Source organism: Mastacembelus armatus, chromosome 4 (genome assembly GCF_900324485.2).
Source record: "Mastacembelus armatus chromosome 4, fMasArm1.2, whole genome shotgun sequence".
Classification (NCBI taxonomy): Eukaryota; Metazoa; Chordata; class Actinopteri; order Synbranchiformes; family Mastacembelidae; genus Mastacembelus; species Mastacembelus armatus.
The window spans coordinates 26,007,098-26,034,070 of record NC_046636.1 but is presented as its reverse complement, the minus strand read 5'-3'; the positions used below and the strand labels follow the sequence as shown (position 1 = coordinate 26,034,070).

General features: G+C 42.5%; 2 protein-coding genes across 2 annotated transcripts in view; one reads left to right on the top strand and one right to left on the bottom strand.

Moving 5' to 3' along the window:
- The window catches only part of agbl4 (AGBL carboxypeptidase 4), a 231,753-nt gene extending 229,962 nt beyond the window's left edge, over positions 1 to 1,791 (bottom strand). Inside the window, exons 1-2 of the mRNA XM_026304627.1 lie at positions 1,739 to 1,791; positions 526 to 648 (exon numbers count right to left, since the gene is read on the bottom strand). Coding sequence (XP_026160412.1) covers positions 526 to 648; positions 1,739 to 1,772 — 157 coding nt within the window. The 5' untranslated portion in view covers positions 1,773 to 1,791. The remainder of the gene's footprint in view (positions 1 to 525; positions 649 to 1,738) is intronic.
- Positions 1,792 to 6,098: 4,307 nt separating this feature from the next.
- elavl4 (ELAV like neuron-specific RNA binding protein 4) overlaps positions 6,099 to 26,973 on the top strand; it is a 66,820-nt gene continuing 45,945 nt past the window's right edge. The window contains exon 1 of the mRNA XM_026305080.1: positions 6,099 to 6,175. Coding sequence (XP_026160865.1) covers positions 6,128 to 6,175 — 48 coding nt within the window. The 5' untranslated portion in view covers positions 6,099 to 6,127. The remainder of the gene's footprint in view (positions 6,176 to 26,973) is intronic.

Sequence of the window (26,973 nt, the reverse complement as noted above, 5' to 3'; positions counted from 1 at the left end):
AGCAAGATGTAAGATAAATAAGAAATTAAAAATATTAAGTCAGATACTACTAAATACTAAGTGGAATAAAACTATGAAGCTACAAAAACTATGTGTAGCGTGTAGGTATGTGCCTATGGGTATGTTCAGTATATGGACATCTATGGATAAATAAATAAATACCGGGTAAAGTTTTATCAGTATATTGCACTGATACGATTTACCTTATACTACAGTATTGTACAGGAGGTGGATGACAAATATACAGTTAGTAGTGATCAATGGAGAGTCTGACATATACTTTGTGAAATATGAATCTCTGTAGTGTGTTTGCGGTCTCAAATTGAGGGAGCACCCATACAAAATCTTGCACTGAAGTTTGTAATTATTGGCAGCTACCACAGATTACGCCAGTGGCATTAGATATCAAACAAGGACGTCGCAAACAGGAAAAGAATATATATATTTTTAAACAGTAATGGATTACTTAAATCCCACCTTACTTTTCTGAAATTGTTTTTCCTCAAGATCCCAAGTACTACTTACCACTCTCAAAGCAAGCATCAAAAACCAGATGTCCTTTTCGTGGAGCTCCCGAGTACCCTGGGGGGCTCACCATCAGTTTGTTCACGTTCCCCACCAAAGCATCCTCTCCTCCAGTTTCACTGCCTTAAAAACAAGTGTAATATGCATAAAAAAAGTTAAGTCTCACTTTATTCAAAGGTGCTATGTAAAAATGTATTATATAAGCATTTTAAATTATGTAGCACTCAGCTTGGAGACAATGCATACAAAAATAACAATCCTACAGTAGTTTGTTGACCTATAATTTAGATAACCACTAAGCACAAATTATGACAAAATTGTATACAAATTATTTCCAAGTTGGGTTGCTCTTTATAGAAGTACTGACATTTGTGTCATACCAATCTGATTGTGTTGACAGTTTTAAACTAAATAAAACAACAGTGCACAACAGAATAACAAAAGTACTGTATAAAGATCTGAGAACATCAACAAATACCTGAGGCTTATAAGCAATGCTGCTCTAAACGCATAGTATGTTCGCTGCTTTGGCATATTAGGAAAATAACAACGTTTTTGTTATCTGAACCTCGGGATACACGCATATTAAAAACCCATTTACATTTTTTATATTGAGGCACAGCATAGTGGACACATTTTGGATAACAGTCTATGTACTAGATAAAAACAATTTAGACCTCGTCTCGTATTAGTCCCTGTACTTCAACACCTGGAAGTTAATTTTAGCTTCAAACCCGTGTTGTGTTTTTGAAGAAGGCGGTGGTTTTAACCTGTTAGCATTTGGTCCCAGATCACGGCTTGAATTGTGGAGGGTTAGCAAAAGCAAGTTCAGGTACCGACAGCTAGCTAATTACTGAATGAGCTTCACCTGCCTTAATCAGGTGACACAGATAGCTAGTTAGCCTGTAACGTTACACCTGCACACGCCAGCAGTTAACGTTGTGCAAACACTTTCCGTGGGGCACATGTGCGGATAAAGTTAGACAGTTAGCCTGTAGCAGCGACGCTAGCTCATAACCAGCTAGTGACCTGACTCTTGTTTACATCTTTGCACCTGTTAGCTTGGTTAGCACAGCACACGTTAGCCTCAATAAAGACGAGACACAAGCCCGAAGCATGCGCAGCCTAACCCGTCGGAAAACAGGACACCCCGTGCTTCCTTTTGCCGCTATGGAAATGAAGAGGAAAGCAGGCATGGCTCATCTTTACACACCAGCATCAGCGTCTCTAGCAGCGCTCTCCTCCATCTTCCTCTGCGCTGCTCGGCAGCCGACGCTCTCTTTCTGTTGCCCCGGCAACGGCGCAGGCAGGACTTCCGCTTCAACTTATAGTAAATTATTTAAAATTAAAATCATAATATTATATAAAGTGAATATAATATTAATATAATTGTATTATTACATTATTATTTTTAATTAATTAATTCGGCGATATGCATCAAACCACCACAACAGAGGACCCTGACTTCTGCATTTAGACAAATAAGTTGCATTTTCTATTAAGCGATATATTATCTGCTCAGAAAGAAAAACAACACACATGCTGAATAAGGTCATTTTCTGTACTGATAACGCCAAGTCTCCAGCTGTCATTGTGGTTTGGACAGTGCACATCTTGTGTCATTCCCAAAACCCACTGAATTAGCAGTAATGATATTGTTAGTAGTATTATAATTAGGGTGCAGAACAAATTTTTGACATTTACAACATTTACAATTTAAAAAAAACAACAAAAAAACAGTACCACTACTATGCTTGCAAATTATAATCAGTACATTGCGCACACCTCAGTTTTATTGCAACTACACCTGCTTTTTTTAATGATATTTTCAAGTCAATCATTGCAGGCAGCAGCCAGAGATTGTGAATTATCCTGCAGATTGATTAAAGCTGGAGGTTTTCTAGACAATTGGAGCATAGATGTCATCAAGGCCAATCAAGCCAGGCCCTATTCCTTTCCCATTACAAAGGCTGCACCTGATTAAGTACATCAAATGAGCAGCCGCACAACCCCTGGAGCAAGAGGCATACAGGCTGCTGCTAATTTTCAGGTTATAAACTGTGTGTAACAGGGCCAAATGAATAAGACCAGGGAGAGGGCAATGATTTTTCTCTGTGTGTGCTCTGTATTTGATGACAAGCATCAACAGGCTGCTGAGTAGATAGGTCGGACTGATTATTTCTCAGATGACAGGAAGAGAATACAGAGCTGCAGTGTAATATTTCGTTAAAACTGAAAATTGAATACCTGTCCTCTATGCTATGTCATTCTTTAATGCCAATTAAAGAGCTCTGTGGTGCTACAATCATTCATTTTCAAGAGAGAGACTGAAATTGAATTATGGATCATGAGAAAATTAATTAGATATGCTACATGTTTCCCTTGTTTCTCGGCTCTTATCAAATCGAGACACTGCATAGGAGTAGTTGAATTTACTGCAACATGCTGGCTTGTATCTGCAAGATTTGGACACTCTATCTTGATAATATTGCCAAAACTCACATTTGGTAGTTAACTCTAATAAATACTAAGAATTAGATGTGATATGGCTGTGATATGATACAATTTGGTGTCCCATGTTGAAAATGGAGCTACTTAACTTAATTATGATAAAGTGTTGCATGAAATATTTCTTCTTTCTTTTTTCTAAAGCTTCATGTTCTGTATTGGTGTGCCCTCCCTAAGACACGAGTGAAGGAAAAAATATATATATACCTGCATGCAGTGTGTTTGTTGTCATGATGTGTGGAAAGTGCAGCATTGATTTAATGAACACATTCATCACGGGAAAACAGAAAACAAGAGAATTATAATCCATGCCACGGTCTCCCAGATTTTAATTATGCTTGCAAAAGAATATGTATCTTCATGCTTATTGAAATGTTTGACTTCTAATGATTTCTGCCCATATTAATGTGCTTCACATGTAAACATACCTATCATGGTCGCATACACAACAATCATTTTAAGAAAATGTAGCTACTTTATATATTAACTCTACACCGTCACAACCCTTTCCAGAAATCCCAGTAGCTCAGGTGCAGCGAGTCTTGCTTTTCATTCTTTCATAAAAATACTTCCTTTGTAACTTTAAAATGAACATATAAGTGAATGTGTGTAGCTCAGAAAACGTAGATATACAGAATAATGTGTATTGTGTATGTAACGGGGCAGCAAATCTGTGTTTATGGTTTTTATTTTTATTCCAGCAAGTACAGGAAAGCCCTTCTCATTCTGGTCAGCTAAGGACTTCCACACATAAAGTCAATCACCAGTGAGTAAGTCATGCAAAAATGAAAACCCAGGGCTCAAGTGGCAGCGACTTGGAGACTGGTGGTTGTGGGAGGAAGGATGGGGGATGTTAGGGGCTGTTGCAGACTGCAGACAGCAGTACACAGAGAATCACTATGGTGACAGCAATCAGGGGGCTCAGGGGAGGCAGTCTGGGTCAGAGAGGAAGACTTGAGAGGCAGCTGACTGAGGAATCAGCCCTCACTCTGGATGATTCAACTGACAGCTCCCCCCTAGGGCTCTGACGGAACAGCCGTCCCCAGAGACCACAGGCCTTACAGAAGAGGGATGTGGCTAGCAGCCTTTTTCTGAAGGAAAAAATAAATAAACCGAAAGGAAGCCAAAACATTACAACAGTGTCATAACGGGGTGACGTTGTTGATGATACCGTCACATATCCTGTTACTGAAAATGTAAAAAGAGAAAATGTGCTAATTTAAAACAGTATTATATGTCACATCTTTGATAAGTGTGAGTCTCTATGCATAAACATCAGTTAAAACAGTTTGCTAACACTCCCTGTGCTCTGTACCTTGCCTTTACCTCTACTCTTACTGAATCATGATCACCCACTCTTCTCTCTTTATCACTTCCTCTGTCTCTCTGTCCTTCTCTCCCTCCTCTTTCCACTGTGCTGGACAGCGTCCACCTAAACAGATGGTCCAGTGTCAATAGGCTGCTATTAACTGGCCGTTTTCCCTGCTCTGATCTAAGACAGCAAAAAGCACATTCAGAGCACTTGGATTAAATCCTTGCCACAGTGATGGAGCTTCGAGTTGGACGCCGCTAAGATCAGCATTAATGAAGATGATCACGATGCCAGTCACTTTAAGAGGATTACTTTCATATAATGTTTTATTATCTATTATTCTTGTTTAAACGTGGCCTTAATTTTCATGAACAGTTAAAGTTTCCTTGGTCAGCAGATGCTGATAAAGTGCACTGAGTCATTATGCTTCCCCAGGTGTTGCTGACTGATTCCAGGAATGTAGTGAATCATATTCTTGGCTCCCTCATCTTTTTATTTTTTATTTTTTTGCTTGTTTGTTTGTTCAGGAGTTGGGATCTCCTGCCATGCCTGTGACTAGCTGCTTCGTCATCTCTGTGCCACACCCTGCTGAGGAAAAGGACAACCACCTGACCTTGATGCTCACATCAGCCCAGCCCTCACTATTTTTTTTTCCTCTGGTAGCTAATACTGAGAAGCACCCTTCATTTCCACTCTCTAGACGTCTCTTAGTAGTGTACAGGTTTTATTGCATTCCATTACTTTACATGTACCTGTCACAAAAACACTTCTAAACGTCTTTGATGCCCCTTGTCTATAGCTGAACACATCCTGTTTATGTAAAGCCCATAATTAATAACAGAAACCAAACAATATTAGCCCTCACATCCGCAAACAATCATTTATTTGGCTGCATGTTTGATCTGATCAGGGAGCGAGAGCTACTATTAGTGCAAACGGTCCTTTTACCATCTTTACCTGTGTCTTCTACACCCACATGAAAAGAGAAGAAGACAGAAAAACAATAAAACATAGGAGTGGCAGGGAAACGAAGGGGATGTGGTGGTGGTGATGGTGTCGCTGTTGCTAGAACAGTCTTCCCACCTTGTGGTAGCACGGTGAACTGTAGCTGCATCAATGCGTGAGCAATGGGGGGAGCGAGAGAGTGATGCAGAGAGAGATGGAGTGAGAGGGATAGAGCAAGAGGGAGGGAGAGCAAAGGAGAGAGCCAGAGGGAGTCATACAGAGAGAGAGAGAGAGAGCAAAAGGGAGGGGAGTTTAAACTAAGTGCTATGTTTTGGGACAGGCTAATCTGCTAGCGAGCAGTGTGAGGATCGGAGCGTATTGTGTGATCCAGTGTGCGGGGGACAGATAAGGGAGCCAGCCAGCCCGCCAGCCCGGCCCACCGACCCACCGACTGCCTGACTGCCTGACTGCCTGACTGCCTGTTTTAATGTGCCGACTCTTGGGAGATTAAAAAAAACAGCATATTGACTCCTTAGACGTGTGCGGAGACCCTGGGCAAAAACAAAAACTACAGCCACAGCCAGCAGAGGTGCATCAACAGACAGGGGAGATAGAGAAAACACAGAGGACTGAAAAACCACAACTTCAAAATCTGAAAATTAAAGAGGATTTTTGTATTTCCCTCTTTTTTTTTTCCAATTGATTTCATTTTTTCTTTCTTTTTTTGTGTTGCCGGGACTGACTCCCATCCGCAGAAAAGAAAAAGGGGAGCAAAGAACTGAGGAGAACCTGAAAATAAAAGGACAGAACGAAAAAAAAAAAGCACCGCATCTGAACATGTTCGAAATAAGCCGAACACTCAACGCCGCTTTGTTGAGCAATGAGGTAAAGAGATTTGGATTTGCTTCTTTTTCCACACCTCACCTGTGTATGTCTGCTGCCAACCATTCTGTCATGTGTGTTACCGTATGTCCGTGTGTGTGCATGTCTCTACACTTTTGTATGCTCATAGCCAGAAGACAGATGGGATGATTGATAACAGCAGCTGTTTATTATATTTCCCCGGCACGAAGGTCGGTACGGAGAAATCGGGACCGCTACTCTTCTCACACTGATCCTGGCTTGTAATAATAAATGGAGAGCGAGTGCCTAGACTTTGTTTTCCCTTATTGTAAGACAGCCAAGGTAGCTATCAAACCCATCAAGCATAGGCTTGCTTGTGAAATTGCCCACCTGGGGCTAAAATTGTATGTGTGCCTTCATGTGCACATACAGTATGTTTGTGAGCGCAAGTGTGTAGGCTATGTGTGTGTGTGTGTGTGTGTGTGTGTTCACACATGCATTTGTGTGAGAGCAAAAGTGTTTTGTAATCCCCCTCTACCCTCCTCTTTCTTCATGTCCCCCCCCCCCCCCCACTCCCTCTTCTTTCCCTTACCATTCTCACCATCTTTCCTACCTGCTGTTATCTGTTCCCCTTCCCTTCCCTTCTCCCACACCCCTTCCCTCTCTCTTTTTTTCCTCTCTCTCCCTCCACCCCTCTCCTCCCGTGTCTCTGTATGAGTGTGTGTGTTCTGTGAGCAGCATCTCAAGATGATGGCGAGGTACGGGCAGCTCTCGGGACTAGCAGCCAGTGGCGTGGGCTCCGTCCCCGAGACGCACTCGCCGCTATTTCCCAGGGATCTCCTGTCATCGTCAGCCCAGATGGGCTACAGGTCACCCCTGGTAAGGAGATAGATAGACCAATATATGTATATCCATCTCTTTAATGAACACGGGCGAGTATATAATGCCAAGGGAAAAAAAGAAGAGAGCGGTAGTTCGTACAAGTGTGAACCTGTGTGTGTTGTGGGAGAGAGCAAACGAGCAAAAACAGAGCAAATCAATTGTGGGGCTCCGCCTGTATCCCCAATGGGTACTATTAGTAAATATTTACATTGTTATGTTTGTTCAATTACGGACGCCTACTCTGTTTTTAGCCTATGCCAGTCAGACTGTTATCAAGGGAATATGAGGTGTGGGTGCGTGCATGCATGTGTGAGTGAGTGGGTAATATATTTTGTGTTTTGTTGTATTATGGGAATTCTGTTGGCATCTGCAGTATTTCATTTGATGTCTGTATATACCGCTTAATAATGAATTAACCTAAATAGTAAATTGATAAGCAGACACTAGCAGTGCACCCACATTTCAAAAATGTTAAAACTACACATAAAAACTTTGGAAAGTTTTTTTTTTTTTGAGATGTAGCAAATCAGAACTATCAATTCAATTCTGAAGAACATCTGAAAAGTCCCAGGAACGCTGTAGTTAGATGGGATATTCTGCACTGGAGTCAACACTACTCTGACATTTACATAGAAAAAAAAAATCCTTCAAGGAGAAGGGAATGAGGGAGAAAAGGGGCCATGAGAAAACCCTAAGCATTTAGGCAAAAAGCGTTGTAAGAAAATCCCTGACTCGCCGCATTAAAGCGACACGAAGCTGTGGGTGTCTAATCCGCTGTGGGCTCTTCATTGGTTCGGCTCCCCTTCAAACTGGCTCAGATCCACACCTCAGAGCCTCCCAGAAGCCTTCGTAACCTACTGTCATGCTGCTGACTGTACCCAGGGGTTTCCGTCAACTGTATGCAAATGCACGATGAGGATAAGCAGTGAAATTCGTCCGTGAGGAGTTGGGCTTCAAAAAAAAAAATTAAATCCTTTTCGGTTTTTCCTTTGAATTCGTGAATACACGAGTTCAAAGATGTCTGTCCGGTGTTTTGTTGCTAATGCAGACCACATAAAATTAACGTGTTGCTCGCTGCCCATTTAGACTCACAACAGTCAGCTCTCTGCATAAAGCCACTGGACCAGAAATTATTAGTTGCAAACCTGTGGAACTAATTAGCTGAATTTATTATATACATACAATTGACATGCTAAGATACTTTGATGGATCTTATCACAATCATTTTAGATGAAATTTGAGGTTATTGCTTAACCAGTCAGTTCCAGGGTGGAACATGATCAGATGACTGACTGCACTATACATTAAATTCAACTGCAGTATAAATAAAGGGAGGGGGGGGGGGGGCACAGGAGGACAAAATTACAGTAAGTGAGTGACTATGAGGTCCTCATCAAACACAGCTGCATTTCTAGTAAAAAGGGTTTAATGATGGTAAAATCAGAAATTTTGCACATTTGTCACGAATGTGTTGCTGGTGATGAGGCGTGTTCCTGTGTTTGTGTGTGTGCAAGTGCATATCCGTGTGTATGCGCATGTGTGTGCGCATTATTACCCTGGTTAAAAAAAGACCATCGTTATAGTGATTAATGGTGCCTTCATTAAGCACAGCAAGATCATTTGCATACATTAGATAAATGTGCTGGAAGATTCTGTTAGCTTTGTTGTGTAAAGACTCAAAAGCAGCATCACATTCTTTACACTGGTGCCATTGAAAGGAAATACGATTTTCTAATAGCAGCAAAACATTGCTGTGTATATCGAAAACGGTGCCAACGAATCGTCTCATAAAACATTCAGTTATTTTACAGATTAATCACTGAAACGTTTGCATAACATTATTATTCAAAAACAAGCAAACAGTGCGTTTCCATTTAATGCACCACTGCATTAAATGAGTCCTTTGATAAATGAATAAGTACCTAAATGGTTTTTGTCCTCCAGCACACTACTCACCTGCAGCCAAGTTTACCATTACTTCCCCTGGCAACACTGTACGTTTGGTTTGTTCACAGTATTTGTGTGTGTGTGTGTGTGTTCGTGCTGCATCAGTGTGTGCTCATGTTCTCAGGCATGCATTTAAAAAGACCATTCAAAGAATTAAATTCTGAACCCATCAAAACCCAGGCACACAGAGAAGGGATCCAGCATGCAATTAATAAAATTTAAACCGATTTTCACAATGAGCCTCCACGGTGCCAGTTTACAGGGTTAAAATGACCGGGAAATCTCAGCCATGTCACCTTAGACAAAGCAGATGAAATTGAAAGAACATGTGAGCAAAAACTGAACTGCTACTTATTCCGTATTTCAGTCACTGAGATCTAATTTTCAAAAGCCCACATCTAAAAACCTGCAGTGCGCCGTGCTTCAGAGCTGAATGTTGTTAATTTGTAGAAAGCTCCACTGATTACCCACTGCAGGCAGCTGCCGTTCTCTATGTGACACAAGGCTTTGTTTGACAACTCCAATCTTTTTCTGTTTCAACACTAAAAAAGGAGGTTGCATTTCAGACCTGCCAGAATAGATTTATCATCACCACAACAATAAACTGGCAAATAAGGAAGGAGAGAGGAGGCACATGGCATAGTAGCTGGTAAACATGTGTAGCTATGGTATATTAGCAGCCAGGAGATAGTTAGAGGTCATCTCTATTTCACAATGATTAGCTCCTTCCATCTGCCGCTCACGGCATTACCCCTTTCCTTGATTGCAGTGTTCTCTATATCCAGGAAATTAGTTCATTTATGCTCCACAACCCTGCCGTCAGCGAGGCACAAACAGGTGCAGCAGACAGAACAGCCGCACACAGGGAAAAGAGACAAACAGAGATGAAGATATGTGCAAAACACGGCATCCAGAATAATAATCACGCCATAAATACAATGGTGGTTGATTAATACAGGGCTGACAAAAACAAATGTGGCTGTTTTTAGATATTTTACTAAGGTGAATTGATCTAAAATAAAAAGAACTATCTTAGGAATTCATAAGTGAAAACAGGAGAAAGCCAAAATATAACCATTACAAAATTTTATCCTTTTTAACTACTATTACTGCTTAATGGAATATGAAGGTTTGTAGTACTCTGTTCAGTGTTTTAGCTGTAGGGTACAGAAAGAAAGGCATGCTACTGGACCAGCAGGTATCAAAGCGAGTTATGACTGCACCATATCATACGATGTACAGGTAACATCACACGAGCACCGACTGTGCACCACGTCATGTCTGCACTTGATATGAGCACATGTGGTGTGTCAGTTACAGGGAACACAGAAAGGCTGTGAGGCACTACGGGGAAGGGGGGTGGGTTCACATTTGTTGAAAAAGCTGTGTGTGTGTGTGTGTGTGTGTGTGTGTGTGTGTGTGTGTGTGTGCTGGCCACCAGTGCTGCAGGGAGGGCCTAGTGATCAGCAGCTGAGCCTGTGTCCCGCTGGGAGCCATCACTGCAGAATGGAGCAGGTGTCTGCAGGCTCATGCACACACGCCCACACGCATAAACACACTGTAAAGTTAAGTGAACTGTCTCTCTTTCTCCTCACTGTCTCAGGCTTTTTTTGTGCACACCCAACATAGCGATTTAGCCCACCCGCAGTGTGCCTTTTACGGTGTATTTCATCACAGATCACCATATTTTGGATCATTAGCATTTTTTCCTACTCATCGTATTTGGAGACGAATCGTAGAACTGGGAATTTAGATGTGATCCATAAACCCCCAGAACAGCCTGCTGCACCCAACCGAACGCCCACGCTCAACCAAAGGTCACCTTTCCAGGTACTTTGACCTGGAAGTAACGACCTGTAATTTCACCTTTATGATGGCACATTGTAAGGCTCAGGGGTTCTGGGTAGTCTGTCCTTGACAATACAGCAACAACACACTGATCAAAAACTGCATGTTTTTTTTTTTTGTTTTTTTTTATAGAGCTGAGGGGAAGAGGCAACCCATAATCTAAATCTAATAATCTAAGAAACAGAAGGGCGGCTCCACTGCCAAAAACCAAAGCAGAAAATTTGAACCTGCTATTATTCCAGCACTGACTGACATTATTTTTTAATTACACCAATTAGTTTTCTGAGAATTTTTAAACACAACAACAGGCTGGTGTTTTTTTTTTTAATGTGCTGAGATGCACATGTCTCCAGTGATATACGTGAAAATTAAATAATAATAAAATGATTGTGCTAAAAAATAACCAGGGGAACTTTGTTAATACTGTGGTACTGGGGATTTCCCTTAAGTCAATGACTACATTTGTGCTGTTCTGTAGGTTGGATAAACCAAATAATCTCAATGATAATAATAATTCTTCATTTTTCCTATTTAATTCCAAAATATTCCCAGAGCTGCTTTTTTTTTTTTGTTGTTGCTTTTTCTTGCTATAAGAAAGCTTTTAATTTCAGACGAATTTGTTGTCTCTCTTGGACAATGTTTTCACCTCTGGTTGCAGTTATTTTATTCTGCTTAAAAGAATAAATAGAGTGGAGAGAAAGTTGTGTTTTCACATTTTGGTGAGTTCATTAAAAAAAAAATATAGAAAAATACCACATTTGTTATTATTTGATACTAGCTAAACCTTACCTGATGATAATATTACCTTAAGGAAGCAAAGCTTATGTGTATGTATTATATAATTGAGATACGCTGGATTCATTATGAAACCGACAGTGACATCAGCTTTATAAACCTCGACAAAAGAGGTATTAGACATGTGAGCCCTTCCATTGTCTGCATATGTGATAATCTTTCTCAGATGGCATCAGCTCAGCCATCTCCTGCACAATAGACATACAATGATAATGCCACATGTATCTAAGATAGATATTGTAGATAGTCGCTGAAACTATAAAATTAGCCTTTTGCAAGAATGATATTAAAAGACGATTCCTTTCGTTGACACCAGTTTGAGGTGTTATATGAAGCAGACCCATTTTATTTTTCTCCTGCCCAGAAAATATTTTGCAGCCATTTGAGATCACTGTTGTAAAGAAAGGTGTCGCCTCAGCGCCTGTTGATGCTGAGCTGACAAACTCTCCTGATACTTGACCGATTGTCTTCATCCAGGATCCTGGCATGTTGATGAACAACAGTATTATTTTCTCTCCCCTCTCAGAATTGATGGTTCCAAAGCCAATGGGTTTTTATTGATTTGCTAATTGCCAGGGATGAAGCAAAGTATCTGCTGTCACCATGAATAAATGATGTATGGCTGACTTGTGCATTAGTGCAGAGGCGGAGTGACCGTTGGAGTAGATGGCCACTGGCTCCACTGGGAGGTGTCTGGTAGCTGGGCCTGTGGGTGCAGTATGCTTAGAAAGGCCTTTTAAATGTGCGATAGATTTGTTTCCAATTGATTGGCTTAAGCAGGACAGCTGTTCTTGAAAGCTCGGCTAAATCAAGACAAGATATTGGAAACTGATGAAAATGCTACAGGTATTTTTTTGTCCAAAGGGAGGCCAACACTAAGTGTTTCCTCAACACAACCCAGAGATGCAACAACAGCATCATTATGCTGCCAACCCATACACTCCCATTAATAATAAATGCAGTCTAACAGCAGCATTCAGTTTTGCCATGGAGTTTGTCTTGAGCCTGTAAATTAGTGACTAGACTGTAAAGTGAGCTAAGTTACAGGAATATATAATATTAAACTTCCTCCTGTTGGAGGAATTGACCACGTATGTGTTTGCACCTTTGTGTATTGGCTAAATCTGCGTTGTTTGGTTGAAACACTTGAAAACACACATTTACTTAGAACATGACTAATGCCTTTTGTGCACATCTCGTCACTTCCTTAATTGAAGATCATTTTTGGGTGGGAGAGCTTGTTTTCTACTCGCAGCTGTTTTCATCTTCAATCAGTTAAATGTTTGAGCAACACAAAATAACAGAAAGATCCCCTCTAAGCAAGTAGTCATTTAAGGCGCTGGTGTTTTTCTCGCTGTTAGTTTGTTTTTCCTCTCGCGCATGAGAACGGGCAGTTAAGTATGAAGTGACATTTGGAGAGCTGGATTTGTGCAGCGTGGGCATGGTTTGTTCCGCAGTGCCGTAGGCCGGTCCGGTGAAGGAGTCTGGATGCGTCTCATTTTTAAAAGGTTACTCCTTATCGTGCAGTCATTTACGCCGATCAGATAGTGTGAGTTTTTTGATGTCATTACAGGTGGCAGGTGGGATTTCAGCGACTCATCGGAGTAGGGGATTTGGTCAAAGGCAAAAACCGGACTCGTTTCTGGAAATAAAAAGTCTGACTGTAAACAGAGGTCAAATCCAAACCTCAAGTGAGAGGCTCTATATGTGCTTCGTCTTTACTGTAGCACATGTTACTGTGTGTGTCTAAGCGGGGGGGCGGGGGAGTTGTGATTAAAGCCTTCACCAGATGGACCACAGCAGTCTCCCTGTGAGCCTGGATATACCCCGACCGGGATCAAACGTAAAACGAGCTGCTGTCCTCCCCCCCCCCAGCCTCAAAGCCCACTGCTATACCCATCACACAGCAGCACACCCACCGCCTCACCGCACACATCCGGTTTAGACTAGGAGATAAGAGAATAATAAAAGGCTGCGTGACATCATAGCCATCATACACATCTTTGAGACACCACACACTACACGCATGTACATAGATGCCATTACATGCAGTACGCAGCACTGACAGTTAACAGCATGACTAAACTTGATGATAAGTCATGAGAGCTGCTGGCCTGCTGAAGTTGAATGTCACCCCAAGCTGTGGACCACTCTGTTGTCCAAATGGACACTAATCCACCAGAGTCCTGTTGAGAATACACGCTCGGTGCCAGAACACGTGCCAGATCCAACAGCCAATGAATAACTAAGCTCCTCTGAGGACCTCCACAAACCTTCTCTCATTTGTGTGAGGCTACAGCGTCAAAGACACACTCTTATCACTTCTCCAGAAAACAAAGAAAGTGTCCGTGTGTTTTGCTTAATAGAAAGGTGTGAAATAAGTCAACCTGTTCTGGTATACACCTTCATTTATTTTAATTATACTGTTTAATTTAAAATGTGTTCCCTGTTGCTTTCTCTATAGAAAACACTAATTAATCAAAACACAGATAAAGTGGTTATCTGACTAGTATTCTGAATTAAATCTACAAGAGATGTGTGTGTGTGTGTGTGCGTGTGTGTGCGCAGAGTTTACACAGAGACTGAACAAGCCTTCACTCCCTATTCCACAGACTGAAACAGCCAGAGATTTCAAACAGGCCCCTGTCACATCTCTGCAGCGTGCAAAGCTCCAGCCATACCAAACAGCTTTGAGTTAAAGTGGAAGAAAGTGGCTGTGACAAATGCAGCACAGCCTTGTACCGGGATCAGCATGAAGAATTCATTTCTGATCTGAAGGGTTTTTACCAGGGAGACTGACGCTGCCAGGGGTTAAGCTGACTCTGTATCATGCCCACTGACACGGAGGGAAAAGGATGTAGGAGGAAAGCTTCAACTTGATTAGATCTATTTTACTGAAATACTCGTCTTTAACGTAGTAACTGTACACCATTCAAAGGATCCACTTTCTCTCACTGGAAATGTACATATTTGTAGAATGACAGTCCAATGTCGGAGTCGGTCGTTCATTTTTGCAAGTGAAAAGCTTATCCATCCATCTATTAGCTATGCTGCTTATTTTGTACAGAGACACAAGTGAAAAGCTTATCCAGAGCAACATGTCAGCTTTATATTCGTGCTCTCAATCAAAACCATGAACAATTACCTCAAACACTTTCAGTCTTGGCTCAAAATGTCTTTTGATATACATATATATATATTTTTTTAAACAATAGCTAATTACTATATTATCTTGATTAACTTAAGGCTTTGGGGTATCAGGTAATTAGTATGTTTATCTATTACAATGAAAGCAGCGCAGACAGAAACTTTACTACAGTTCCAGGGAACATTATTTTCAGCTTCAGGATATGACACTAAAGGTGGGATACAGGTAATGGTTTGTGCTCTCTAAACGCCTTCTAGGACTCTAGTTTGGAAAGGCTTTGCACCAATTCATTTTTTTCTTATCTTCACCCATTTAGAGCTGTGAACTTGTTTGTCCTCACAAGATAATTTGCTTTTAGCGGTTTAAATGGGGTGCTATTGTGGTGGTGAAGCTCCTCCTACTTACGGACATCAGTTTTCTCCTAGGATCAGCTTTTGTGGCAAACCTACTCTTCTCCATTACTAAATTGTCAGAGCACCATGGCCCAGAGTGCTGTGCTTTTCAGGAGAAAGAAAAGAGGTGATTGAATGTACAACAGCGGTGCAGGTGCACTGTGTGCCCCTGACCATGAAATTACCAAAACTCAGTATCCAAACTGCGTTCGCCAATGGCTCATGAAAATAAAACTTCTGGTCTTATAACTGAAAGCAAACAGCAAAAGTGCAAACTGCCCATTGTTGTCTGGATACAGCTGCATTGTGTTAATAGCGATCTGCTAACTGGGATTCAGTGATGGCGAGTTTGTCGCTGGGCAGGGAAACGGGCGAGTTGAAGGCTGTGAATCTCATTTGTTGATTGTTACTGGCAGAGGGTGGACACCTGCCAGGAAAGAGGCGATCATCAGTCTGAGTAGCGCAGCAAGATGCTACTACTGCCAGAACTTCAATGGAGCAACTAAATCTATCCTTGAAGGGCAAATCAAAAAGATCCTAAGTAAGCTGCTGCATACTGAGGAGTGTGTTCTGGTCTATTAAATGTATTAGGCTGTTTTATACTGCATAGACTGCTGGGATGGTCTGCACTGAAAACAACTGGGCCCGAAAAGCAATGCATTGTTGGTAGCTCTGTTTCCATTTTTGATTACAGTGCTGCTGCACATTGTAGGGGGATAACACAGCTTCCTTGGTTGCATTATAATTGGCCCTGAGCCTGACGAGCAATTGTGAAGATCAGTTTTGCTGCAAAACACAAGATTTCCTCCTCCTGTTAATAATCAAGGTATTTTCTTTCAACACTATGAGGTAACACCTCCGCTGGTATCGTCACTTATCCTCCTTTAAATAGAGCTCTTATTATGCAGATTGAAACATAAGACAGGTGTTGAAACAGTGCATCTGACAGATAACAAGACTCAAACCAAGAGCACCCACAATTATCAGCCTCCACTCTGCATATCCAAACCAGCTATACTGCATACATTATTCTTTATCTGCTCTTTCACACTTGTCATCAGAGCACAATGTGTTGGATAGAGTATACTGTATATGTATTTGTAGTATCAGCCTAAACCACTGCCACGCCCTGATGCTTTAGGTCGTGACAGAGCATCATGAGCTTGTGCGAGAGAACCAGAATGAGTAATAGAGAGTTAGAGGAACAACACAGCCTGCAGTTAATCCATTACGGTCTGTGACTGGGAGGAGTTTAGGGTGGAGAAGCAGGGCATCAGGAGTTCATGACAATTAGCCAGCTCTCTGTTTTTTTTTGTTTTTTTTTTAATTAGCAGGATAGAGTCATAGGCTGGAGCTAACTTCTGGGGTCCAATGCGTTTAGAAACCAAAATGTCATGGTTTGTTTTGGTTTTTTTTTTTTTTTGGTCTGTGTGGTGGCAGGTACCAGGATGTGAGCCCATGCATGCACGCCTGTGTGATTGTGCGTGATTATGGATGAGAGCCAGAGCCAATCAATGAGATGGGTTTTCACATTGCTGACGGTGCGGCTGGGCCTCTTGGGTTCAAGCCACAAAAGCTTTTTAACTTTCAAAACTTTACAAGAGGAAAGAAATATCATTTACCTTCTCAAACACTCTTTAGCATCAGTCATCATTTAAAAGCTCAAATACTGCATCCAATCAGCACGAGCCACTTTTTTTTGGGCATAGTCTAACAAAATTGGAATTCCATTAAAAAGAACGGACTTTTTAGCCATTACCTCTAATTACTTCTTGGACAATTTTACATTTATGTGCTGTATTGCATCTTATTCACACAGGGACATAAAATCAATGTGCAGAGAGGCCAGATCCACAAGAAAAGAGGCCAACCTGCAGCACCTCTAACATCCAGACAGTAAAACATCTCAGCATGGATGCCTTTGATAGAATATCTCAACCACTCCCTCCATCTGTCTGCACACATTATTACAATGCACAGTGTGTACCTTTAACTAGGACATGGCAGCAACATGGTTCCATCTTTGGGTATGTGTCTACACACACAGACACACACTGCAGAGAGCAGATTGTGTATATAGCTAATTTATTGAGTAGCGGCAGTCGCTTTCATTGCTTTATAAAACCATGGTCCTGTAGAGCAATTTAGTGAAATGACACACTGAGCACAACAACTGTGAGAGACTATTTTCACTTTCAAATCATAATCTCATTTAGAGAAAAGGTTATTTGGACCACATTACAGAAGGAGAGAACGACGTCAAAACACCGTCTTTTATAAAATAAGAAAATGATCACCCTTGATTTTCACTGCACATTTTACAGCGTCTGCACAGCTGAGAGTTGACAGAAAATAACAGAAAACACTTATAATTTGGGACTGAGATCTGACTTCCCATTCTTTACAATGTAAGAGTCCAAATGCAAGAAAGAAAACACGGTTAAACACGGGACGTTGTTAAAGACGAAGAGGCGCAGCATGTTCTATTTGTTTCTCCTGGTCCAGCTCAAAGGTCAGCACACAAGGATAAAGGATAGACGGGAAACTAGCCAGAGTTTTTTTGTCTGTACTATTCAGCTGCAGGTTTTTTTTCCCCTTTCTGCTCTTTGTAAGAAAACAGTCACATAACAAAGGAAACTAGACAAAGATCCACTACAGCTTTAATCCTTATTTTGTGTGTTACATTTCTACTGTACTCTCCCTGTGCTGCGTTGTGCAGAGTTTGATCACTACAAATCTCCAGACTCCCAGTGCCAGGACACTATATTCTATATGAAACAAAAGCTGCTGTAGCTTGTTCAGGCCATCTCTACTGTGTGTGTGTGTGTGTGTGTGTGTGTGTGTGTGTGTGTGTGTGTGTGTGTGTGTGTGTGTGTGTGACCTAATTGAAGGCGTGGTGAGGACTCATTAGTATTTCAGGCACATGGCTCCAGTGGGCAGGCCAGCTAGCTGTAGCTAAGCAGACAGGTGGAGAGGTCAGGGGTGAAGTGCAGAGACTGGGGAGCTTTAGTTCACAGATTTGTCTTCCAAACTGGCTTCATCAATTCTAGCTCTTTGTCTTCCTGTTCCTCCTCTTCCTTAACAACACTGTTTCACTGTTTTCATTTGGGAGTTCATTTACGTTTTGTACACGTAGCCTACTGTGAAGGTACTGTGTATATTTGTGCAGTACACACTGTATGTATGTATATATATATATATATATATATATATATATAGTATATCACACCCTATGTTGGATTGGAAATGAGGTTTCACCTCAGACCCTCATAAATTATACTGTTCCTGGTTTTCATGTGATGGTTTGCTAAAGACTTGGATATGATGTTGTACTATAGGGTGACTGTAAATGTTTTATAGTGTGAAACATGCAGACGATGTTGCAGTTTATTATTTGTCTATGAAAAGTCTATCTTTTTGTTATTTCATCAGTCAGTCTATAAAATGGGCAGCACAGTGGGTCACGTCTTGAATGGGTTTCATCTGGGTTCTCTGCCCCCCACCACAGCCCAAACACATGGAGGTTAGGGTTACGATAACTGGTGACTCTAATTTGCCCTTAGGTGTGAATGTGACCCTGAATGTTGGTCCGTCTGTGTCGGCCCAGTGATGCCCAGGTGTTCCCTGCTCCTCACAACATATCAGACAGGATTGGCTCCAGCTCAACCCTACCCTTGATAGGATAAGCAGTATAAATAATAGATGGAGGGATTTAGTCTACAAAACATCACAGAACTGAGAAAATTGCCCATCACAATTTTTCAGGGGCCGAGGTGCGTTCGTTTTATCTGACAGTCGATCTAAACCTCAATGAAAAGCAACAAATCTTCACGTTTGAGGTGCTGGAATCAGAGACTGTGTGTTTTTGCTTGAGAGTTGACTTTACAACAATTAATCAGTGATCACAATTACTAATGATTCATTTTCCACTGATTGACTACTCAATTATTTGACTAATTGTTTTAGTTCTACTTGTTAAATCTGTGCATTTACAGATCACGTAACTAACCATGACTATATTTTTAATTTTAAACTAAAAACCTAACTATAATAAGGAGTTTTTTTTTAATGTATTGGCTTTCACGTCGATGTAAATACTTACGTCTTTAATCTTTCAGTGGCAGAGATTATAGTCACACACAGATGATCCATCTAAACAGAGTGTGACTGTGTATGAGGATGTGTCTTACGCTTGAAGGAAAGGAGGAATCTCTGCGACCTGACGGATGTCTGCTACTCGCGTTAGCTCCGCCGGGCGTCACACAGCTGAATGCTAATGGAAACAAAACAGCATGAGGATAAGACTCGACTTGCTGACCACCTCTTTATTGCTCTGATGGGCACCAGGGAGACAGTCTGATCTTGTGTTAGAAAACTGATAATATCCTGATCTCCTGTCTGGCAACATGAGTCTATTACCATATCAGCCATATAAGGTGTTTCTATTGGCAGCATATGGTGTTTGTGTCAAAGCATTTCTCTGTGCACATGAATATGCTGATGTTATATAGTGATGAGAAAATGCATTTCTAAATGTGCATTCTGGGTACACGCACGTGTGTGAGGAAATATACGTACATGTGTGACGGCACAGCCGAGCACTGCTGTCTGCCAGTTCACTGTGTTAGAGGAAGCAATAGCTCCCTCTTCTTGTCTGCCTGAAATAGGGGCCAGCTGGACAAAATCAATCTAAGGCAGGTTTGCTGCTGGGCATAGAAATTTGCTTTTTATAAATATTCATAAACAATAAATAAACTCTGGTGAGGATTATAATTTGTCAGAGTAATTGGCGACAACATCAAACATGTCCTAATTTGATAGTAGCATTTCATTAAACAGGCTATAATTAGTCCTCAGAACAATAGACAGAACATTTTGGTGCCCTGGTACAGTTAAACATAAATCTCAGATGAGATCCTGGTTTTAAGGAGCGTGGTGAGGCGTGTGGGTCTAGGACCCAGAACAGACCCTGTTGTTGGGTTTTTGTTGAGCTTCTGGGTATTAGAGGTCTCCATGTGGCTTCACAACAGGTTTCGGACGCTGCAGCAGCAATGCTGGTACCTGGTAGGTGCTTGGTGACAAACCACAAGCGTGAGTTGAACCGAATATGAGGATCTACTGTCCTAAGTGTTAGTGTGAGGGAGAATTACGCACATGCACAAACAAAAGTCACCTTCATCATGTACCTGTCCCCATGATGCTCTGTTCCCCATGTGGACCACACGAGCCTGCCTCCTCCACGCGCATCCGTGAGCGCACCGCCCCGTCCGCGCCTCCCCAGCCAATGGGAGACCGCGCGCGAGGTGCCTGGGCACCCAATAAATGGCTTACTGGGGAAAGGTACAGGGGCTTTTTGCTCGGAATCTCCTGTTTTAAAGTGGAGTTTCTTTCTCTGGTCGCGTTGTTTAGTGTTTTTTATTCTCCTGCATGGGACCAGGCTGCAGCTCTTCCACAGCCACGGGTTCTCTTTGTTTAGTTTTTGGCTCGACCAGACTCGCTGTACCGGCTCCAGGAAGCTCCGCTGCTTCAGTTTCTCCTGACTGACTGACTTTTTACGGTTTGTCCAGCTGCCTCACACGAGAATGGTCATGGTGAGTAGATGTCGCAAGGCACCTTCTTCCTATTGCACCTGTTTGTTTGTCGCTTGCGCCTCCAGTGTGCAGCCAGCCGGGCGCAATGGAACCGCAGCAGGCAGACAGGTAGCAGCCGCACGGATTTCTTTCTCCTACGTATGAGCAGTCACCTCCTGCGTTTCATTTACTTGGGATAAATCATTTCAAGCGAATTTGGCTACACCTGTGCGCACAGGTACATACCCACTGAAGCGTTTGTTCTGATATTAGAAAAGAAATTAATAAATAAAGCAGACAGTTTTGGGTTTTTGTCAATCTCTGCTCCGTTTCGTTGCTGTTTGAAATCAAAATGATGACGAATGTCATTATTGTGTAAGATGAAAAAGTGTGTGAAAGCGAGAGAGAGAGAGACGGGGAGCGTGCACAGTCATGTACAGGGGACTTTAACATGCACCCAGTAATAGCTCATTTATATACACACAGTGCTGCGCAGGCATCCTATTACCATAGTGCCTGAGGCTGCAATCACTCTCCTAGAGCGCCGCTCTGCCCGGCTCGCTCAAGCACAGACCTCAGCAGCGATTGATTGCTTTGCTGGGATTCAGAAAGCCTTTTCTCTGCCAAACCAGGCTGAGCTTGGCGTGTGCCGACCAGGGCTCAGAGCCAGCCGGAGAGCGAAGGTGTTAACACTGTGGGCGGGGCAGGTGAGGCCAGAGGCTGACGGGCAAGCCAAGAAGCCAATCACAGACTCTAAGAGAGACTCTGGGAGGCGGTGGGGGGGGCGAGTGGGCGGACTTTGACCTTCCAGCTGAGCAGGCGACTGGGCGGGTGGCTGTGGGAAGGAGGGAGGGGAGGGGAGGGAGGCTTGCTGCAGCCCAGCACTCGCATCCAGCCTCATCATTCTCCTCCGAGCATCCGTGGAAGAAGGCGATGCTTGCTCCGTACGTCTCTAGCACGCTGCTCTCTGCTCGCCGCTAAGACTCAGGCAGAAACAGGAGGAGTGAGGAGAAGAGGAGAGGAAAACAAGGAGGCAGTGTCAGCAGGAGGGTGAGAGAGAGAGAGTAGGGCTTTTTCATTGCTGAGGCGTTGCTGTAGCTGTTGTGTGAGGACAGAAAGAGCGTGAGACAACGGCCGGCAGCATCTCCCAAATGGAGTGGAATGGGTTTAAGATGGTAAGGAAGAAGCCTACAGACAGCGTGCCACTGTACCACACTGTATAATCTTAGCCATCATGCAACTGTGGGCAGCCTGCAGTGACTACATAGGTTATGGTGTGTATATCCTCATAGCACAGGCAATGCAGTGGAACTGGTGAACTATTTGTTGTGCAGAATGTTAAGTTCCTCCATGCAGGAGAGCAGGTTCCAGCAGGGGGTGAGAAATAGAGGGGGACCGATGGAGGGACGGCGCCACATATGCAAATAGGAGAAGTGTGGAGGCAGGAGCAGAGCTAAGGAGGACAGAGGGAGAGAAGGGTTAAATCGGGGAACATCACCCATCTTATGTTTGAAGGCAGGGCTGGAGGTGCCCCCTACGCCCACCCCCACCCCCTTTTACTGCCTTTGCACCACTCTGACAAATCTACCTGCATATACTACTGCAGCAGAATGCACATTGTTGATGCCGAATGAACTGTAAGAGGGTAGGGAAACCTGGTCTTTGGCTTTAATATGCACGTAGGACTATACAAGTACTCCCTGTTAACAGTGTATGAGTGGAAATGCTTTCTGTCATGCTGCTCGTCTACATGGTGGAAGTGTGTGTGTCGCCCATGTGTTGTGCCAGAGCTGGAGAAGGATGGAGTAGGTGTGTTGGGGTTATGCGCATGCCTGAATTACTGTACACTGCAATACTATGCATTATCTAAGTTTTAAAGCCCACTGCTCCTGTGTGTGTGTGTGTGTGTGTGTGTGTGTGTGTGTGTGTCTATGCCTGTGTGTGCTCAATTCTGTGTTGGCGTGAGAGAATTTATTATAAGCTATCTCAGTATTTTGTTTTGCTCAGCTCCCAGAGACTTACTTTAACTTCATACACCTTATTCCATTCATCCATCACATCCAAGCACCAGAGTGAAAACGAACTGCCGTATTTTTCCCTCTGTCATCTACACACAGTCAGACAGTTTTATTTCATCGCCGATACTGCGTCACCACTCTGTCTACACAGTCGGTACCCATTATTTTGCATTCCCAGTGCATCCATCTGTTTTCAGAATGGTGCTCTTACCGTCCACAAAGTGGACTGACTCACTTTTGTATTTGCATGAGGAACAGCAGACGCATTATTCATCGGTCAGCAAGTAAATGTTTGATTGTGCGCATGCTGGCTGCTCTTCATTGGATACAATCAAATTGCTAAGTGACATGACGGCAACTCCCCCGTTTGATGACGTGGCCAGTGGCGCTGTCTGGACACTCCGCGTTAGCAACCCAGTGTAGCATAGATGGAAGGGCCTAGCAGGAACATGAGAAAATGGGTGTGAGCACAGAGCAGGAGTGTATGTTGTTTACAGTTTGTGTATGGATAGGGCTGGTGTTATCATCCATAGGGAGACGGAATGAAACGGAGAATGAAAAGGAAAAGGGAGAGAGGGAGTGCAGCGGTCGAACATTCGTCAGTATTGGAGGTATTAGATATGTGTGCACCATGGAGCCTCCTGATGGGAGCCAGCGGGGAACCTGGGCTAGACACAGGCCATCCTTTCACACGGATACACACACACACACACACACACACACACACACACACAGAGATTTATACAAGCATGCAGCCTCTTTATTACCCTCAGGCAGAACACCATGAGCTCCAAGGTTACACATCAATGCTAATAGGGTGGGGTGTGTGAGGAATTTATTAGCTACAGTGCCCCGACCGAAAGTGAGCTCAGTGATTTAAATGTAACTGGAGATCAGCGAATAAGGGGGATAAGGTGCTCGGGTATCTTACAGTTCCAAGAAAAACGAAGGTGATTCATAGACATCAAGAAACGGTGGTTGTTGAATTGTAACCTTAGAAATAAAAAAAAAAAAAGAAGCAGGAAATTAGAGGATTTAAATCCAATCACGACATAGCCTGTCCTGTGTTTTGTATGTCTGTGCGGTGTATTTGTGTGTGCCTGAGTGTGTGTTTGTGTGTGTGTGTGTGTGCATGAGAGAGGCAACTGACATGTGTCCAGATGCAGAGTGACATGGTTAACTACAGGCTGATTAAACACAAAGCAAATGGATGAAGTGAGAAATAGAAAGTCGTAGTGGTTCCGGCAGTGGAACAATTGCCTCTTAATCTTCTTTTCTGTGTTCCTGTGCTCAAACATTAGCTGCCTAGGATTTACCACAGATGGGTGTGCCGCATTATATACAGCATGCAGATAAACAAACCTTTCATCATTTCGCATGGTGTTTATGGAACCATCAGTCTGTCCTTAATGTTGTCATGATAAAGAAAAATGGAACTGTAATCTAGAACTGGTTTACTATTCTCCTCTTTTCTAAGAATGTGGTACCATAACCTATCACTGCTGTGATGCAAATTTCTCAAAATAACTGGCTCATCATTTGACCCTTTCTCACGATAAACTAACTGAGGCAGACGACCCAGGCCAGTGCTCTGGGGAGATAATCCTCACAGAATAAAACAGTTTTAGCATTCTGAGGTAAAACCTGCAGACAGTTTTATAATGGCCAGCTGAACAGTTTGTAAGACTTTTATAGAAAATATGCATTTAGGTGGAAGTGAACTCAGCATGCTGTGGATGATTTACTGCTTGTGTATTGTTTCTCAACACAAAGTGAAGGTCTTACATTGGGTTTCATGAAGTAAACTACATAGAAGGCCAAGAAAAAAAATAGCAAAGCTGAGGCCTTAATACAAAAATATTCAATGTTCTGCTTTGTGTTATGAGTGCACATGGTCGTAGCTGTGCTGCTGGTAATGCTGAGGATTCTGTTTTTCCACAATCAAGAGTTCACACTGCTGCTCATCCACAGTTATCATTCACAGAAATATGTCACATGATCACATTGTGGCTGTTAGTGTTCACGTATTTATAGTACAGTCCTTGGGTGTAGTTGTAGTAATGTGCTCGTCTGCGTGTACATGTGTGTGCGTCGTATGTCACAGTGATCATGTCTCCTCCATCGCCTTAGGTAAACGGCCAGGCCCAGTCAAGCGTGCACTGGGTGTGCCGCATGTAGATCAGTCACAAAGACACTAGTCAGTCAGTTATAATTAACTTTCTCCCCAGACTGTAACGAGGTTTAGAGTTGGGTTCTGTAGATACGCGGGTATGGGAGCATTTACTTGGCTTCCATTTGTTTAGTGGCTGCTCTTTTTCATTCACACTGAGAAGCACCTGCAAGATTGTACAGAGGCTTTTTCCTAAATTTTGATCTTGGTGGTTTTACCCAACTTGTAAAGCGACCTCAGAAAAATTCTGTCGAGGGCGTTAGGTCCTTCCAGTTATAGGAGGAAGGAGCTGCTCCACGATAATATTAAAACTATTAATCATTAAAGTCTTACACCTGCTTTAAGAAAAATAATGAAGGTGTGGTCAATTGGTGGTTAATGATATAACTGCTATTGCATAAGCTCTTAACTAAAGATTTGATCTGTGCACGACATGACACTACTGAGCTAAACAGCTGAAAAAGACAAAAATGATTTTGTTCCTCTTTGCCCTTAGGCTTGAGGTAAAAGGTTTTTGCCATTGCTTTGGTATTTACTATGTAAGTACATTATGCAGTCTGTCAGTATTTTGGTGGTACATTGTCTGTATAAATATCGCAAAATATTTTATTGTCTTTATATGTCTTCTCCACTTTCCTTTAAACAAAAGCTGGATGGAAACTGTTAATGAGCCAAAAGCCTGTTTGAATAAGAAGCTGCTGTAACAATCTCTGTCCCAATTAGCACGCTTTGGTTTTTAAATATTCCTTTTGTGTGAAGCCTAAACACACAAGAAGACTCACAAAACGGTCACGTTGAAAATTTAATAGGCTTCCACAGCGATTTCCTTCATTTATTTAAAATGCTTTTTTTTTTCCCTTTTTAAAAAGCTAGAAATCTGAGAGGCATGGCAAGGCATTCTGCTGTGAGGGGAACAGCATTCACAAATACTAGACCTAATTCCTTTGGCAGAAGCTCAAACTGCTACAGACAGACACATAATCAGCTGGGGAGTGTTAGCGCCTCAGCCCACTAGCAAACATAGGACCGAGCCCTTGTTGTGCATTGCTGCTTTTCAGAATAAATATCCCGATGGAAAATACAGTGGGAGGAAAGAGGTATTCATGTGTATATAGCTCTTTGTTCAGTCAAAGATACAGAAGGAGAGAGGAACACTGGATTTCTCAGCTACTTTACTGCTCATTCTTTCTCCATCTTCTCTCTTGCCTCTCGCTCTCTCTCCCCTTTCCTTCCTCCCCGTCTGTCTCTCATCCTTCACTGTACCCTGTGTGTTTTGGTATTCATACAGATGTTTGGATTTGAGTGGCAGTTTCTCCTGAGACCGTGCACAAGCGGCTGACTCGTCTCATCAGCATTTTGCATCCCAGGAAAAAAAAAAAAAAAAGAGAGAACAGAAAGCGGAAAGCATCAGCAGGCAGAAAGGCTGTGAGTGTGTGTGAGTGTGTGTGAGTGTGAGTGAGTGTGTGTTGCCTGTTGTTTGGCTTTGGCAGCTTAAACTGGCCCAGTATTGTTGCTGTGTGATGTTTAAAGGATGTTTCAAGGTCACGCTTTCGACAGGCCCCAGCTCCTCTGACATATTAAACATTTATGTATTTTTGTAACTACATGAATTATAGATTGGACATACGACTCAACACGCTACAAAACGCCACCATTGTGGTGGATAATAGACATATTAGGGCCTCCCACAACATCTTTAGCTTTAGCCTTCATCAATCATAGCACATATCAGGCACAGTTTGAGATAGTAAGTGTCATAGCAGCAGTGTTTGACCCAACAGGAACAGGAAGTCCTCACAGTCGATGCATTTTCCCTTCCAATGTATAGGAATGTTATTCTTCCTACACAAGACACCTACATGGACATGTAGGGAACACGATATCCATCATATCCTCAGACAGAGGGGAAAAAAGGAGGGAGAAACAGGAACGGCAGAGAGATCGATGTGTGCTCTCGAATGGATGCACAGCTCTGACACACGCTGTTGCAGAATTTTCTATGGCAAATCAGCCACCACCTTCTATATGTCGCCTCTCCGGCACACGTTACAGTATATGAGCAGAGATAGT